The 14963-nt window shown below is 46.8% G+C and overlaps 1 protein-coding gene across 5 annotated transcripts in view; it reads left to right on the top strand.

Moving 5' to 3' along the window:
- Positions 1-14963, top strand: part of camkk1a (calcium/calmodulin-dependent protein kinase kinase 1, alpha a) — a 319694-nt gene that overhangs the window by 284568 nt on the left and 20163 nt on the right. For 4 of the 5 annotated variants that reach the window (XM_078225193.1, XM_078225192.1, XM_078225195.1 and 1 more), the window contains exons 11-16: positions 2520-2719; positions 4819-4872; positions 6175-6248; positions 8584-8671; positions 10041-10169; positions 13786-13889. In XM_078225193.1, the coding sequence (XP_078081319.1) occupies positions 2520-2719; positions 4819-4872; positions 6175-6248; positions 8584-8671; positions 10041-10169; positions 13786-13889 (649 nt within the window). Of the gene's footprint in view, positions 1-2519; positions 2720-4818; positions 4873-6174; positions 6249-8583; positions 8672-10040; positions 10170-13785; positions 13894-14963 lie in introns of those variants that run through there. The other variant, XM_078225196.1, reaches the window with a different exon arrangement.

The following is a 14963-nucleotide window of genomic DNA, read 5'->3' as shown; positions in this document are numbered from 1 at the left end:
ATAATTAAGGACTCTATGCACCCCGGACATTCTCTCTTCCACCTTCTTCTGTCGGGAAAGAGATACAAAAGTCTGAGGTCACCTACCAACCGACTCAAGAACAGCTTCTTCCCTGCTGCCATCAGACTTTTGAATGGACCTATCTCACATTAAGTTGATCTTTCTCTGCACCCTAGCTATGACTGTAACACTACATTCTGCACTCTCGCATTTCCTTCTCTATGAATGATATGCTTTGTATAGCGCGTGAGAAACAATACTTTTCACTGTATACCAATACATGTGACAATAATAAATCAAATCAAATCAAAAAGAGATAGGGATGCTACCCACTGAGACACAAGACGTCCAACCTGTTAGTTACAACCTCAAAGCCCCTCATTGATTTGCTCCGTCAAATTCTGATTTTTCAGTCGCGCCGCTATCACTTCCATAATGATAGACTCCAGGGAGGTGCGAGACCATGAAGGGATTTGAAAATAAGGATGACCATTTTAACATCAAGATGTGGCTGACCTAGAGTCAGTGTGGATTGGTGAGGACGGAGTGATTGGTGAACAGGACTTGATTACGGGGATAGGGCGGGAGGGGTGGGCCTGGGTGAGTGGGATGCTCTTTCTGAGAGTCGGTGCAGACTCGATGGGCCGGGTGGCCTCCTTCTGCACTGTAGGGATTCTATAGCGTTTGGACAGGGTTTTGGATGACCTCAGATTTCTGGAGGCTTAAAGCTGAATTGGAATGGTGAAAATCTGCTCATATAGATATAGAGGATATGCTGAGTTGGATGATGTTCTGGAGGTGGGAGTAGGTGGAGCAGATGGTATTGCTGATGGCATCGACATGTAACGAGAAGCCAATCTTAAGGCGAGAATGTCACCTGGGTTAAAGGCTGGTTCAGGATTTTTTCACGAGGGAACAGAGATTTCACTGGAGGCCAAAGGCACCGACCGGCTTTGGTCTATCCAATATTTAGTTTGATTTCAGAGAGGCAGTCTGACTATTCTGAGGTAGTGGGAGGAGATAGGACAGGTTGATGGTGAGGTGGAGCTGTCTGTGGTTAGTATTCATGTGAAAAGATGTGTGGGTTAGGTTGATTGGCCTTGCTAAAAAATTGTCCCTTAGTGTCCTGAGATGTGTAGGTTAGAGTGATTAGCGGGTAAATGTGTAGGGATATGGGGGTAGGGCCTGGGTGGGATTGTGGTCGGTGCAGACGTGATGGGCTGAATGGCCTCCTTCTGCACTGTAGGGTTTCTATGATTCTATGCAAACTAATGACATACTTTGCAGTAATGTCACCTCGGGATGGCATGAGAAACAGGAGGAATCATAGAATTCCTACAGTGCAGAAGGAGGCCATTTGGCCCATTGAGTCTGCACCGTCAACAATCCCACCTAGGCACTGTAACCCCATATATTTACCCTTCTAGTCCTTCTGACACTTAGGGGCAACTTGGCATGGCCCATCCACCCAACCTGCACACCTTTGGACTGTAGGAGGAAGCTGGAGCAGCTGGAGGAAATCCATGCAGACACAGACAGAACGTGCAAACTCCACACAGACAGTGACCCTAAGTCGGAATTGAATCTGGGTCCCTGGTGCTATGAGGCAGCAGTGCTAACCACTGTGCCACCGTGCTGCCCCTGTCAAGCCAAGGGGACCTCTGGGGAACCCAGTGAAGCCATTTGTAGGCTGTGATCAGATGGATAGGAAAGGAAACAGCCGAGAGCAATCCCACCCTGCTGTATATCAGTGGAGAGGTGTTGGAGGAGGAATGTGGTCAAAGGTGTCAACGGTCATGGACAAGAATGGAAAGTTAACCTTTGAGACAGTCTCATGGGATGTCACTTGTGACTTAGAGCGGGATCTGTATTCTAGTGGGACAGAAACCTGATTGGAGGGATTGAAACATGGAGTTTGCTCTAGCAAAGAACTCATACTGAAGTGATGGGCTGAATGGCCTCTTTTACTAGCTGAAACATCTGAATTACTCCAAAGACACATTGGGATAATTTTTGTCCCCCTGCTTCCCATTCACACTGAAAGGTAGAGATCGATGCAGATTGATTATTTTTAGAATCAAGCCACCCACAGGGTGCCTGAGATCTTCATTTTTGAGAAGGCCTCAAATTCGGGCGGGGACATTAGTTGAATATTTAAGAGGGTCCCACGCTGGGCGTCAGACATGTAGCGGGCAGAGTGTGACTCTCACAGACCCCGTTCAGTGGTTCCATTCGAGAGATTCCAATCTTGGAGTCCTGCAGGAAGCTGGGGAAAAAGTCTCAGTAGCACCACTTTCTTGCGGGACCAGAGGGTGGCAGGAATACTCCCCCCGCCCCGTTTATTAACTGCCTTTCATTTGCCATACAAATTCAAATGTGACCAGACAGTTCAGGCCTCTCACCCAATGCTATTTCCCCTCCTGCTGTGAACTGGAACTGAAAATAAACTCCATCAGTCCTGGATCCCAGAATGAATGAGTTATTGAAGTAATGTTACTTTATCTTTCCGATTCCTGTAGTGCACTACCAGAAGATCATCCACCGAGATATCAAACCTTCGAACCTGCTGCTGGGCGATGATGGCCACATTAAAATTGCTGATTTTGGAGTCAGTAACCAGTTTGAAGGGAATGACGCCTTGCTGTCCAGTACAGCTGGGACTCCAGCATTCATGGCACCAGAGACCCTCTCTGAGGCCAGGAAGATCTTCCATGGGAAGGTAGGGAGATGCTGGTTTGTATCTTATCACTCCGTCACTAAATGGGAGGAAGTTCTTGAATCAAGAGATCCTGACTAAGGGGAGGCAGTGGCGTGATAGTGTTGTTGCTGGACGAGTAATCCAGAAAGCCTGGGTAATGCTCTGGGGAACTGGTTTGAATCCCGCCACGGCAGATGTTAAGATTTTTCACTGGAAAGACAGAGGCTGAGGGGAGACCTGATAGAGGTCTACAAAATTATCAGAGGCATAGACAGGGTGATAGTCAGAGGCTTTTTTCCCCAGGGTGGAAGTGTCAATTACAAGGAGGCACAGGTTCAAGGTGAGAGGGGGAAAGTTTAAGGGAGATGTGTGGGGGAAGGTTTTCACACAGAGTGGTGGGTATGTGGAACGCGCTGTCAGTGGAGGGAGTGGAAGCAGGCACATTAGCAACATTTAAGAGATATCTGGATGGATACATGAATAGAGAGGAAATACAGGGATAGGGTCTGAGTAAGGGCAGAAGGGGACAATGGGATGGGGGAGGGGGTGATGGGGTGGGGGAGGGGGTGATGGGGTGGGGGAGGGGGTGATGGAGGGGAGGGGGTGAATGGTTGGGGGAGGGGGGTGATGGAGTGGGGGTGGGGAGGAGGTAATGGAGTGGGGGAGGGGGAGGGGTGAAGGAGTGGGGGAGGGAGTAGGGGTGATGGAGTGGGGGAGGAGGTGATGGGGTGGAAGAGAGGGTGAGGTGGGGAGGGGGTGGGAGAGAGGGCAATGGGGTGGGGAAGGGGTGATGGGTGGGGGTGTGGGGAGGGGATGAGGAGATGAATGGGTGGGGGCGTGATGGGGAAGGGGGTGGGGAGGGGAAGAGGGGATCGGAGAGGGGTGATGGGGTGGGGGAGGCATGTCCTTGCAATTAAAGGGACAGAAGTGTCATGGATATGAAATTGGCTGTCAGTAAGCAGTGAGTAATGGTGAAGGTTTGATATTCAGAATGGAGAGAGGTGTTAGCTGTGTACCACAGGCCTCAAATCTATTTAACAATAGAGACTGGGTGTACAGGGCGCAATTTCAAACTCGGCAGGTGGCATAAAAGTTGGAAATATTGTGAACTGTGAGAAAGATAGTGATAGCCATCAAGAGAACAGAGTCTGGATTGTGTGGACATGTTTCTGAACCAGTTTAATGTGGAAGAATGTGATGGTATGCTTTGGGAGGAAGAATGGGGAGAGGGAATATGAGATAAAGAGTGCGCAGGAGCAGAGTAACCTGGGTGTGTGTGTGCCTAAATCATTGAAGGTGGCAGGACAGGCTGAAAAAGTGACTAAAAAAGCTCCTGGGCTTTACAAATAGAGGCACAGAGTACTAAAGCAAGGAAGCTACACCGAACCTGTAAAACACACTGGTTGGGCCTCATCTGGAGGATGGTGTCCAAATCTGGGCACAGCACATTGAGAAGGTTGTGCAGGCTTTAGAGAGAGTGCAGAGAAGGTTGATGAGCGTGACTCCAGGAGTGAGGAACCTCAATAATGAAGATAGGGGAAGGGGTGGGGGAGGGGGAAGCTGGGCCTATTCTTCTTCAAGAAAATGAAGAGGGGATTTGATGAAAGTCTTCAAAATCATGGGGGGTCTGGACAGAATAGATGGAGAGAAACCGTTGGCGTAAGGATCGAGCACCAGAGGGCACAGATTGAAACTGAACGGTGAAAGGGCCAATGGCAGCATGAGGTGAGAGTCCCCAGAGGCTGCGATTGGTTAGGATTTGGAATGCTCTATAAGAGCGTGTGGTGGAGGCAAGGTCACCAAGAATAGGCAGGTGCAGAGAGGAGATTTACAGGGTGACTGGAAAAGGGATCACTCCTTCGTAGAGTCAGCAGAGGAACCAAGAGCATCCTTCCTGACTGTAACTATTTTATGGTTCACCTGTTTCCACTAGTTTTCTTTCCCTGCAGCTAATTCTTTATGAATGAGTAGGTCAGATATTGAAATAAGCTGTGTGTTGGGCTGGAGGGTGGTTGTTGCAGAGGTCGGGTGGACTGATGCCGCAGGGTGGGGGGATTAGTACGGCAGGATAGCTACTTTGAAATCAAATTTGTAATAACATTGTGAATGTTACATTTCAGGCTTTGGATGTTTGGGCCATCGGTGTGACCTTGTATTGTTTGGTCTTTGGCAAGGTATGTCAACAGCTCCCGCACTGTGAGAAGATTCGAGTTTTTTGTAATACTGGTGAAAGCATCTGGAGTAAGACTTGAGCTCAGACATGTTCAATAACAATAGACTTTGATCATTCCATTTGTGTGAATTCTACTCTGTACTGCTCACACAGCAGCAGCAGGAATTCTGCCTTCCTAAGCTGCCAGTTTATTGAAGGCTCTGCAAAGACAAAGGGAAAACATCAACTGCTTGGTGTGCTGTGACTCTTCCAGGCAGTGTGCATCCTGCATTGTATCTGCTTTCTCTTTCATTATGTTTGACTGTACCTTGCACCACTCACAGTGTCTGCAAACAGTGATCACCCAGTGGAACACTCCAGGAACTGTCTGCCCAAGCACAAAGTACCTTCCAGGTGTCAGTCTGACCCTGGCAGACAACACTCCCACTCAGTGCCTCGCCCGACAGTCCAGTCGTTGGTCGTTGTCGTGTGGAGGGAGGATCACTGGGTAATTTGTATACTATCAGTCTGTGAGGCAATCGATTCAAACATCAATGCAAATATTATATTTGCTTCAATTATCTGGTATTTGATTAGACCGCACCTGGTGGACTGGGTGCAGTTTTGGTCTCCTTACCTTAGGAAGGATATCATTGCCATAAAAGGAGTGCAGCAAATGTTCACCAGACTTATTCTGGAGATGGCCGGACTCTTTTATGAAGAGAGATTGGGCAAACTGGGCCTGTTTTCTCTGGAGTTTCCAAGAATGAGAGGTGATCTCAATGAAACCTGCAAAATGTTTAAACAGAATCAACGGAGTGGATATGGGTCAGATGTTTCCCTCGTCTGGGGAGTCCAGAACCAGGGGTATCATTTCAAAATAACGGGGAATCCACTTAGCACCAAAATGAGGAGAAATATCTTTATTCAGAGGGTGGAAAATCTTTGGAATTCTCTACCCCAGAGAGCTATGGAAACTCAGTCACTGAGTATGTTTAAAGCCGAGATTGAGATTGCTAAATGCCAATGATGTAAAGGAAAATGGGATAGTGTGGCATAAAGGTATTGAAATGGTGGCAGGGCAGGCTCGATGGGCTGAATGGCCTTCTCCTGTCCTGTGTCCCTTAGAAGACAACATGTAAAATAACCTGATAGGATGAGGTGACGTACACTGGGAGGAGGCTCATAAACACCAATTTAGACCAGTTAGGCTGGGTGACCAGTATCTCTACTGTTAGTTTATCACCAGTCAACATACAGAAGAATGGCTAAACTGGAACAGAAAATAACTGCCGGAAAACTCACTTTGTCTCTTTGTGTGCAGTGCCCATTCATGGATGACTACATCCTGGCACTCCATGCCAAGATTAAAAGCAGGCCTGTGGAGTTTCCAGAAAAGTAAGTAAAGATGGTGAAATATTTAAACTGTCTGATGTCATGAGTGCTGTTACTGGTGAAAAGGAAAAGATCAGCCATTCAGCTTAGCTTTTCTTCCTGATTGGATCAGCCTTTCCTGTGGCCAGGAATTTTATGGGGGGGTGGGGGGCGGGCGGGTGAATTTTGAACCCAAATACATCAGGAATATCCACACACAGCAACTGATAACAATGACAAGGCAGGGAGCGGAAACATTCAGGTTTCTTGCATACAGTCCAAGTTTTTAAAGTTTATTTATTAGTGTCACAAGTCGGTTTACATTATCACTGCAATGAAGTTACTGTGAAAATCCCCTTGTGGCCACACTCCGGTGCCTGTTCGGGTACTCTGAGGGAGAGTTTAGCATGGTCAATGCACCTAACCATCACGTCTTTCGGACTGGGGAGGAAACCGGAGCACCCAGAGGAAACCCACACAGACACGGGGAGAACATGCACTGTCTGCATAGACAGTGACCCAAGCCGGGAATCGAACCCGGGTCCCTGGCGCTGTGAGGCAGCAGTGCTGATCAATAATTGAATATTTGTTCTGTTGGCTCTGCCAACATTGAAGGCGGTGAGTTCAGGCCCTGCTCCAGAGATTTAGTCTGAGGCTCCAGTGCAGTACAGAGAGAGTGCTGCACTCTTGGGGTGCTACCTTTCATATAGCGTATCTGCCCTTTCAGGTGAGAGGAGATTCCATGACACAGTCTGAAGGGAAGTTCTTGTCCAACACTCATCCCTCAATCTCTATCACCAAGAAACAATTAGCAATAACCAATTCACCTCAGTGTTGTTTGTCAGATTTTCACAGTAACTTCATTGCAGTGTTAATGTAAGGCTACTTGTGACGAATAAAGAAATTTTAAAAAATTTTGCTGTGGACAAATTGGCTGCCATGCTTCACGGCACAAACTACACATCAACACAACTTCTTTTAATTTGGAATATTCTGGGGATGTGTATAGTGCTATACAAATGCACATTCAAATACTGGGCCCCATTGGTCATAGAATCCCTCCAGTGCAGAAGGTCAATCGGCCCATCAAGTCTGCACCGACTCTCCAAAAGAGCATTGTACCCAGGCCCATCCCGGCCCTATCTGCGTAACCCCACACATTCTCAGGGAGATTGCAATTCAAAGGTGAGGAAGTGATATTTTAATTGTAGAAAATCTTAGTCAGATTGGGAGTACTGCAGTCAGTTCTGGATATTAAACCTCAGGATGGACATATTAAAAAGTCGCCATAGTCCTGGATGACCATAGGCTGCTCTCCCCTTTGAGGGGGAGCACTGACTGGTGGTGATTTAACCTGGGGGTCACCATACCGCAGGCGAGGGACAAGTTTGAGAGGACAGGGCCTTCATGAATGATCTCAGCCAGTGCAGAAATTAAACCCGTGCTGTTGGCATCGCTCTGTATCACGGACCAACCTTCCAGCCAACTGAGCTAACCGACTGCTCATACATATTGGGAGGGGGTACATTGCAGATTCACCAGTATGATACCAGGGCTTAAAGGGATAAATTGTAAGGAGGAGTTGCATAAATGTGGCGCTTATTATGGGGAGGCAGTTCCGTAGTGGTATTGTCACTGGACTAGTAATCCAGAGACCCCAGGGTAATGTTCTGGGGATCAGGTTCGAATCCCACCATGGCAGATGGCGAAATCTGAATTCAATAAAAATCTGAGATTAAAAGTCTAATGATGACCACAAGACCATTGTTGATTGTCATAAAAACCCACCTGGTTCACTAATGTCCTTTAGGGAAGGAAATCTGCCGTCCTTACCCGGTCTGGCCTACATGTGACTCCAGAGCCATACCAATGCCTTCAGGAATGAGCAATAAATGCTGCCATCAATGCCCACATCCCATGAATGAAGTTTAAAAAATTTTTTCTTGCAGTTACAAAGTTTAGGGGTGATCTAATCAAAATATTTAAAATGATTAAGAGATTAATAAACGAAGACCAGGGTTTTCATTTCTGAGTCAAGTCATGAAAGCTTCTGGCTCGCTTCATCAGACGCTCATGGAGATGGCGGGATCTTCACTCTCAAGGGTCAGGTGCAGGATGGCTCCAGGATGCGGATTCTATCCCAAATGTTCTGGATTCTGGGAATCAATAGAAAATGTGATGACTGAAAGAGATAGACTTTGGTTGGCTAAGATTATGACAGTGTGGAGCTAAGGTGGTAAATGGAGTTAAGCTACAGATCATTTATGATCAGATTGAATGGTGGAATGGCCTACTCATGCTCTATAAATACCGCTTGTCTGTCGTTCATTCACATGTATTCTCAATCCATCTTTCCCAGACCAGAAATCAGTGAAGGACTGAAGGACTTGCTTCTCCAGATGCTGGATAAGAATCCTGATACCCGGATTACAATTCCCCGGATAAAGGTATGAAATAACCTCACAATTCTGATACCTGAACCTCTCAGGCAGGATTTTCCAGCCACAATCTCTCGGTAGCACTGAGGGAGAATTTGGCATGGCCAATCCGCCTAACCAGCATGTCTTTCAGGCTGTGGGAGAAAACCGGAGCATCCGGTGGAAACCCATGCAGACACGGGGAGAACATGCAAACTCTGCACAGACAGTGTCCCAAGCCGTGAATCAAATCCTGGTTCCTGGCACTGTGAGGCAGCAGTGCTAACCACTGTGCCACCGTGCTGCTTTAGCTACTCTCTTCCTTTTTATATATTTCTAAAAGCTCTCACAATCTGTTTTTTTATATTCTTAGCTAGTTTACTTTCATATTCTATATTTTCCCCCTTCTTATCAACCTTTTAGTATTGTTTGCTGGTTTCTAAAATATTCCTAAACTGTAGGCTTACTACTGTTCTTTATAACATTATAAACCCCTTCTTTTAATCTTAATATTATACTTAACCTGCTTAGTAAGCCACAAATAGATCTTTCTTGCTGTAATTTTGTTTTTCATCGAACATTTTGAATTTTTTTTAACAGTTCCCACTGTTTATTTACCATCATGCATTGTAGCCTATTTACCCAATCAACCTTAGCCAACTCTCCCCTCATACCAATGTAATTGGCTTTATTTAAGTTTAAGGTTCTTGATTGTCATTGGAGTATGTTGGTTTTAAACTTAATATGGAATTCGAATATATTATACTCACTAAGAAATAGTGATCATAATACCATTGAATTAGTTGTGACATTACTAATTAATCCTGCCACATTGCACAATATAAATCTAAAATAGCTTTATCCGGAGTTGGTTCCACAACATGTTGCTACAGGAAATTGTCATAAAAAAATGAAAAGTAGGAAATGCTGGAAAAACTCAGCAGGTCAGACAGCATCTGCGGAGAGAAAAACAGTGTTAACATTTTTATGTTGTTTCAGTCATTGGTTTGAAGCATTAACTCTGTTTCTCTCTCTGCAGAAACTGCCAGACCCTTGGAGCATTTGCAGCATTTTCTGGTTTTATTTCAAATTGCCCCTGCAGTGTTTGGTTGAAGATGATATTTGTTTGGTAATCTCCAACAAAGACAGTTCTGTTTGAAACATGCAGGGTGGGATTTTCCGGCCATGCTCTGGAAAATTCTGCTCAAGGTCAACGGATCTTTGCATGGTCCGCCCCCTCTGCCCGCCTGGGACGGGAAAGTCCTGCCCGCAGCTTCGTTACATTGGGCAACATTCCTGTCTTCAGATTGAAATCACTGATAAGTTTTCCTGCCCAGAAATTGGTCGTGGAACAGTTACAGGGAAGAGGTTAAAATGCTGATCTGTGGTTGCTTTATAGCTGCACCCATGGGTGACAAAGAATGGGAATGATGCTCTTCCACTGGAGGAGGAACACTGCAGTGTGGTGGAGGTCACTGAGGAGGAGGTGATGAATTCTGTCAAGTTAATCTCCAGCCTCTCAACTGTGGTAAGAAAACTTTCCATCTTTACTATGGAGACATGGAAAGGTTAATACACTCGACAAGAGCAAAATGTCAACGTTTCCTACCTTATTCTCACAGTTAGACTTATTAAGAAAGGTTTCAATTTCTATTGCTCTAGGCTTTAACACCTGCCTCTTTAAGGAATGATTGAGGACTCTGATTCTGAGGACTCGTTGGAGTTTAGGAGGATGAGGGGGGATCTTATTGAAATTTACAGGATACTACGAGGCCTGGATAGAGTGGACGTGGAGAGCATGTTTCCACTAGTAGGAAAAACTGGAACCAAAGAGCACAACCTCAGGCTAAAGGGACGATCCTTTAAAACAGAGATGAGGAGGAATTTCTTCAACCAGCGAGTGGTGAATCTGTGGAACTCTTTGCCGCAGAAGACTGCGTGGAGGCCAGGTCATTGAGTGTCTTCAGGATAGAGACAGATAGGTTCTTGATTAATAAGGGGATCAGGGGTTGAGGGGAAAAGGCAGGAGAATGAGGATGAGAAAAATATCAGCCATGATTGAATGGCGGAGCAGACTCGATGGGCCAAGTGGCCTAATCCTGCTCCTATGTCTTATGGTTATGGTCTTATGGTTAAGGATGTGTTATAAATATGGACCAATGGGAAGTGATTGGGGCTAGTGTGTTGCAGTACTGCATTACTGCCACTAGTCGCTGATAAAAGTGTCTCCTGGTTAATTCTCCTCCGGAAGAAGTCTCACAACACCAGGTTAAAGTCCAACAGGTTTATTTGGCAGCGCTAGCTTTCAGAGCTTCAAGCTCCTTCTTCAGGTGAGTGAGGACTTGTGTTCACAAACGGCATATAAAGGCACAAACTCAATTTACAAGATAATGGTTGGAATGTGAGTTTTTATAGATGATCAAGTCTTAAAGGTACAGACAATGTGAGTGGAGAGAGGGTTAAGCACAGGTTAAAGAGATGTGTATTGTCTCCAGCCAGGACAGTTAGTGAGATTTTGCAAGCCCAGGCAAGTCGTGGGAGTTACAGATAGTGTGACATGAACCCAAGATCCCGGTTGAGGCCGTCCTCATGTGTGTGGAACAACAACCAGTTCTTCATCCAGACACACGGAACAGCCATGGGGACCAAATTCGCACCTCAATATGCCAACATCTTTATGCACAAGTTCGAACAAGACCCCTTCACAGCACAGGACCTTCAACCGATACTATACACTAGATATATCAATGACATTTTCTTCCTTTGGACTCATGGCGAACAATCACTGAAACAACTATATGATGACATCAACAAGTTCCATGCCACCATCAGTCTTACCATGGACTACTCTCCGGAATCGGTTGCATTCTTGGACACACGCATCTCCATCAAAGAGGAGGATCGCAACAGACACCTACAGATGCTGAAAGATGCCCTCATAAGAACAGGATATGGCGCTCGACTCATCGATCGACAGTTCCGACGTGCCACAGCGAAAAACCGCACCGACCTCCTCAGAAGACAAACATAGGACATGGTGGACAGAGTACCCTTCGTCGTCCAGTACTTACCTGGAGCGGAGAAGCTACGACATCTTCTCCAGAGCCTTCAACATGCCATTGATGAAGATGAACATCTCGCCAAGGCCATCCCCACACCCCCACTTCTTGCCTTCAAACAACCGCACAACCTCAAACAGACCATTGTCTGCAGCAAACTACCCAGCCTTCAGGAGAACAGTGACCACGACATCTCACAGCCCTGCCACAGCAACCTCTGCAAGACGTGCCGGATCATCGACATGGATGCCATCATCTCACTTGAGAACACCATCCACCAGGTACACGGTACATACTCTTGCAACTCGGCCAACGTTGTCTACCTGATACGCTGCAGGAAAGGATGTCCCGAGGCATAGTACATTGGGGAGACCATGCAGATGCTATGACAACGAATGAATGAACACCGTTCAACAATCACCAGGCAAGAATGTTCCCTTCCAGTCGGGGAACACTTCAGCGGTCACGGGCATTCAGCCTCTGATCTTCGGGTAAGCGTTCTCCAAGGCGGTCTTCATGACACCCGACAATGCAGAATCGCTGAGCAGAAAATGATAGCCAAGTTCCACACACGAGGACGGCCTCAACCGGGATCTTGGGTTCATGTCACACTATCTGTAACCCCCATGACTTGCCTGGGCTTGCAAAATCTCACTAACTGTCCTGTCTGGAGACAATACACATCTCTTTAACCTGTGCTTAACCCTCTCTCCACTCACATTGTCTGTACCTTTAAGACTTGATTACCTGTAAAGACTCGCATTCCAATCATTATCTTGTAAATTGAGTTTGTGCCTTTATATGCTTTGTTTGTGAACACAGCTCCTCACTCACCTGAAGGAGCTTGAGGCTCTGAAAGCTAGTGCTGCCAAATAAACCTGTTGGACTTTAACCTGGTGTTGTGAGACTTCTTACTGTGCTTACCCCAGTCCAACGCCGGCATCTCCACATCATAATTCGCCTTCGCCATTCCAGAGCAGCAAGAAATGAGGCCCATCCCACTAGTTAGGCCCCTACTGCTGCCTCTTCACCCTGATCGGCCTTTCCCTCCCTCTGTGGATCAGGGTCACTTTGCCTCTTTTCAGATGTTCTTCCTCTTTTGTTCCTTCCTGCCTGGCCTCCAATGCCCCACCCCTCCCCCCCTCAGGTACCTGATTTCTGCGCTAAGACCCCAGCACTTGCCTCACTCCAGACACCATCATGATCCCCACGTGGTCCCAGCAGCACTCACGATTGAGTTTTGGTCTTGCCGGGACTGCTGGAGCTGCCGGCCAATCAGATTGGCTGGTAGCTCTCGAGGGTGGGACATCCTCCCACTGAGGGGCAGAGGTGTGACCCTCCCCCAGCCTATCTGTGATGCCCACTCAGCACCCACTGTGTTTTCGCTACAGGAGAGTCTTTTAAAACGTCAACCACTCGAGACCACATTCCTTCCCTGTAAAATCTAACACCAGGAAATGCCTGAGGTTTTCCCCTCTCTTCCTGCTCCTCTCAGCTTGGGTGAGAGGGGTAAGGATGATCCCTTACTGAGGGGATCATCTTTCCTGATACTCCCTGCTGGGAGTTGGTTGGAACGACCTTAAACTGGATCTACTGGTGCCAATGGTTCTGGTGCCAATGGGACTGGCATTTTGACAATTTTGAACTGTTTATTTTTCCTTTCCAAGGAGGCTACATTTAGAAACATTATAAAGCATTGCCCAGCTATCTTCAGGGATCCAGACTCCAGTGGTGCCCTGGACACTTCCTGTGAGACCTTTAGGAATCCAGAAGACGTCTCACTCAACCTTATAGCCTCAAATTTAACATTGGGGCCCAGGGCCCTGTCTCTGGCTGCATTATGAGCCTCTGCCATGGGCTCAATGGCCTCTGGTGCTGACACCTTGGTAAGGGACTGGGTGGGGGTGCTCTGCCATTTACTAGGCTCTCTGGATGTCACGGTGGAAGCTGAGGCATCGGGTGTCTGTCGTATGAAACTCAGCGAAGGGCTATGCTGCCACTGGAAGCCAGTTGTCAAATAACAAGATCTGATTCACCATTGCCAAACTAAAGTGTTGCCTTTCTCTCTCTCTCTCTCTCTCGTAGATTTTGGTGAAAGCCATGTTGAGGAAGCGTTCCTTTGGAAACCCATTTGAGTTTCTGAGCAGGAAGGAGGGGAGATCAATGTCAGCACCAGGAAACCTTCTCATGTGAGTGTTCAGACTTTTACTTTAATTCATTCATGGGACATGGGTGTCGCTGGCTGGCCAGCACTTATTGACCATCCCTAGTTGCCTGAGGGCAGTTGATGTCAACCACATTGCTGTGGCTCTGGAGTCACATGTAGGCCAGACCAGGTAAGGACGCCAGATTTCCTTCCCTGAAGGACATTAGTGAACCAGATGGGTTTTTCCGACAATCGACAATAGTTTTATGGTCATCCGTAGATTCTTAATTCCAGATTTTTAAAATTTGAATTCAAGTTCCTCCATCTGCTGTGGTGGGATTCGAACCCAGGTCCCCAGAACTTTAGCTGAGTTTCTGGATTAATAGTCGAGCGATAATGCCACGAGACCGTCGACTCCCCATGTTTGAGTTCCATGATCAGGTAGACATAGAACATAGAACATAGAACATTACAGCGCAGAACAGGCCCTTCGGCCCACGATGTTGCACCGACCAGTTAAAAAAAAAAACTGTGACCCTCCAACCTAAACCAATTTCTTTTCGTCCATGAACCTATCTACGGATCTCTTAAACGCCCCCAAACTAGGCGCATTTACTACTGATGCTGGCAGGGCATTCCAATCCCTCACCACCCTCTGGGTAAAGAACCTACCCCTGACATCGGTTCTATAACTACCCCCCCTCAATTTAAAGCCATGCCCCCTCGTGCTGGATTTCTCCATCAGAGGAAAAAGGCTATCACTATCCACCCTATCTAAACCTCTAATCATCTTATATGTTTCAATAAGATCCCCTCTTAGCCGCCGCCTTTCCAGCGAAAACAATCCCAAATCCCTCAGCCTCTCCTCATAGGATCTCCCCTCCATACCAGGCAACATCCTGGTAAACCTCCTCTGCACCCTCTCCAAAGCCTCCACATCCTTCCTGTAATGTGGGGACCAGAACTGCACACAGTACTCCAAGTGCGGCCGCACCAGAGTTGTGTACAGTTGCAACATAACGCTACGACTCCTAAATTCAATCCCCCTACCAATAAACGCCAAGACACCATATGCCTTCTTAACAACCTTATCTACTTGATTCCCAACTTTCAGGGA

The sequence above is a fragment of the Mustelus asterias genome, chromosome 12 (assembly GCF_964213995.1).
Source record: "Mustelus asterias chromosome 12, sMusAst1.hap1.1, whole genome shotgun sequence".
NCBI lineage: Eukaryota > Metazoa > Chordata > Chondrichthyes > Carcharhiniformes > Triakidae > Mustelus > Mustelus asterias.
Note: the sequence above shows the minus strand (reverse complement) of the source record. Positions and strands in the feature narration are given on the sequence as shown.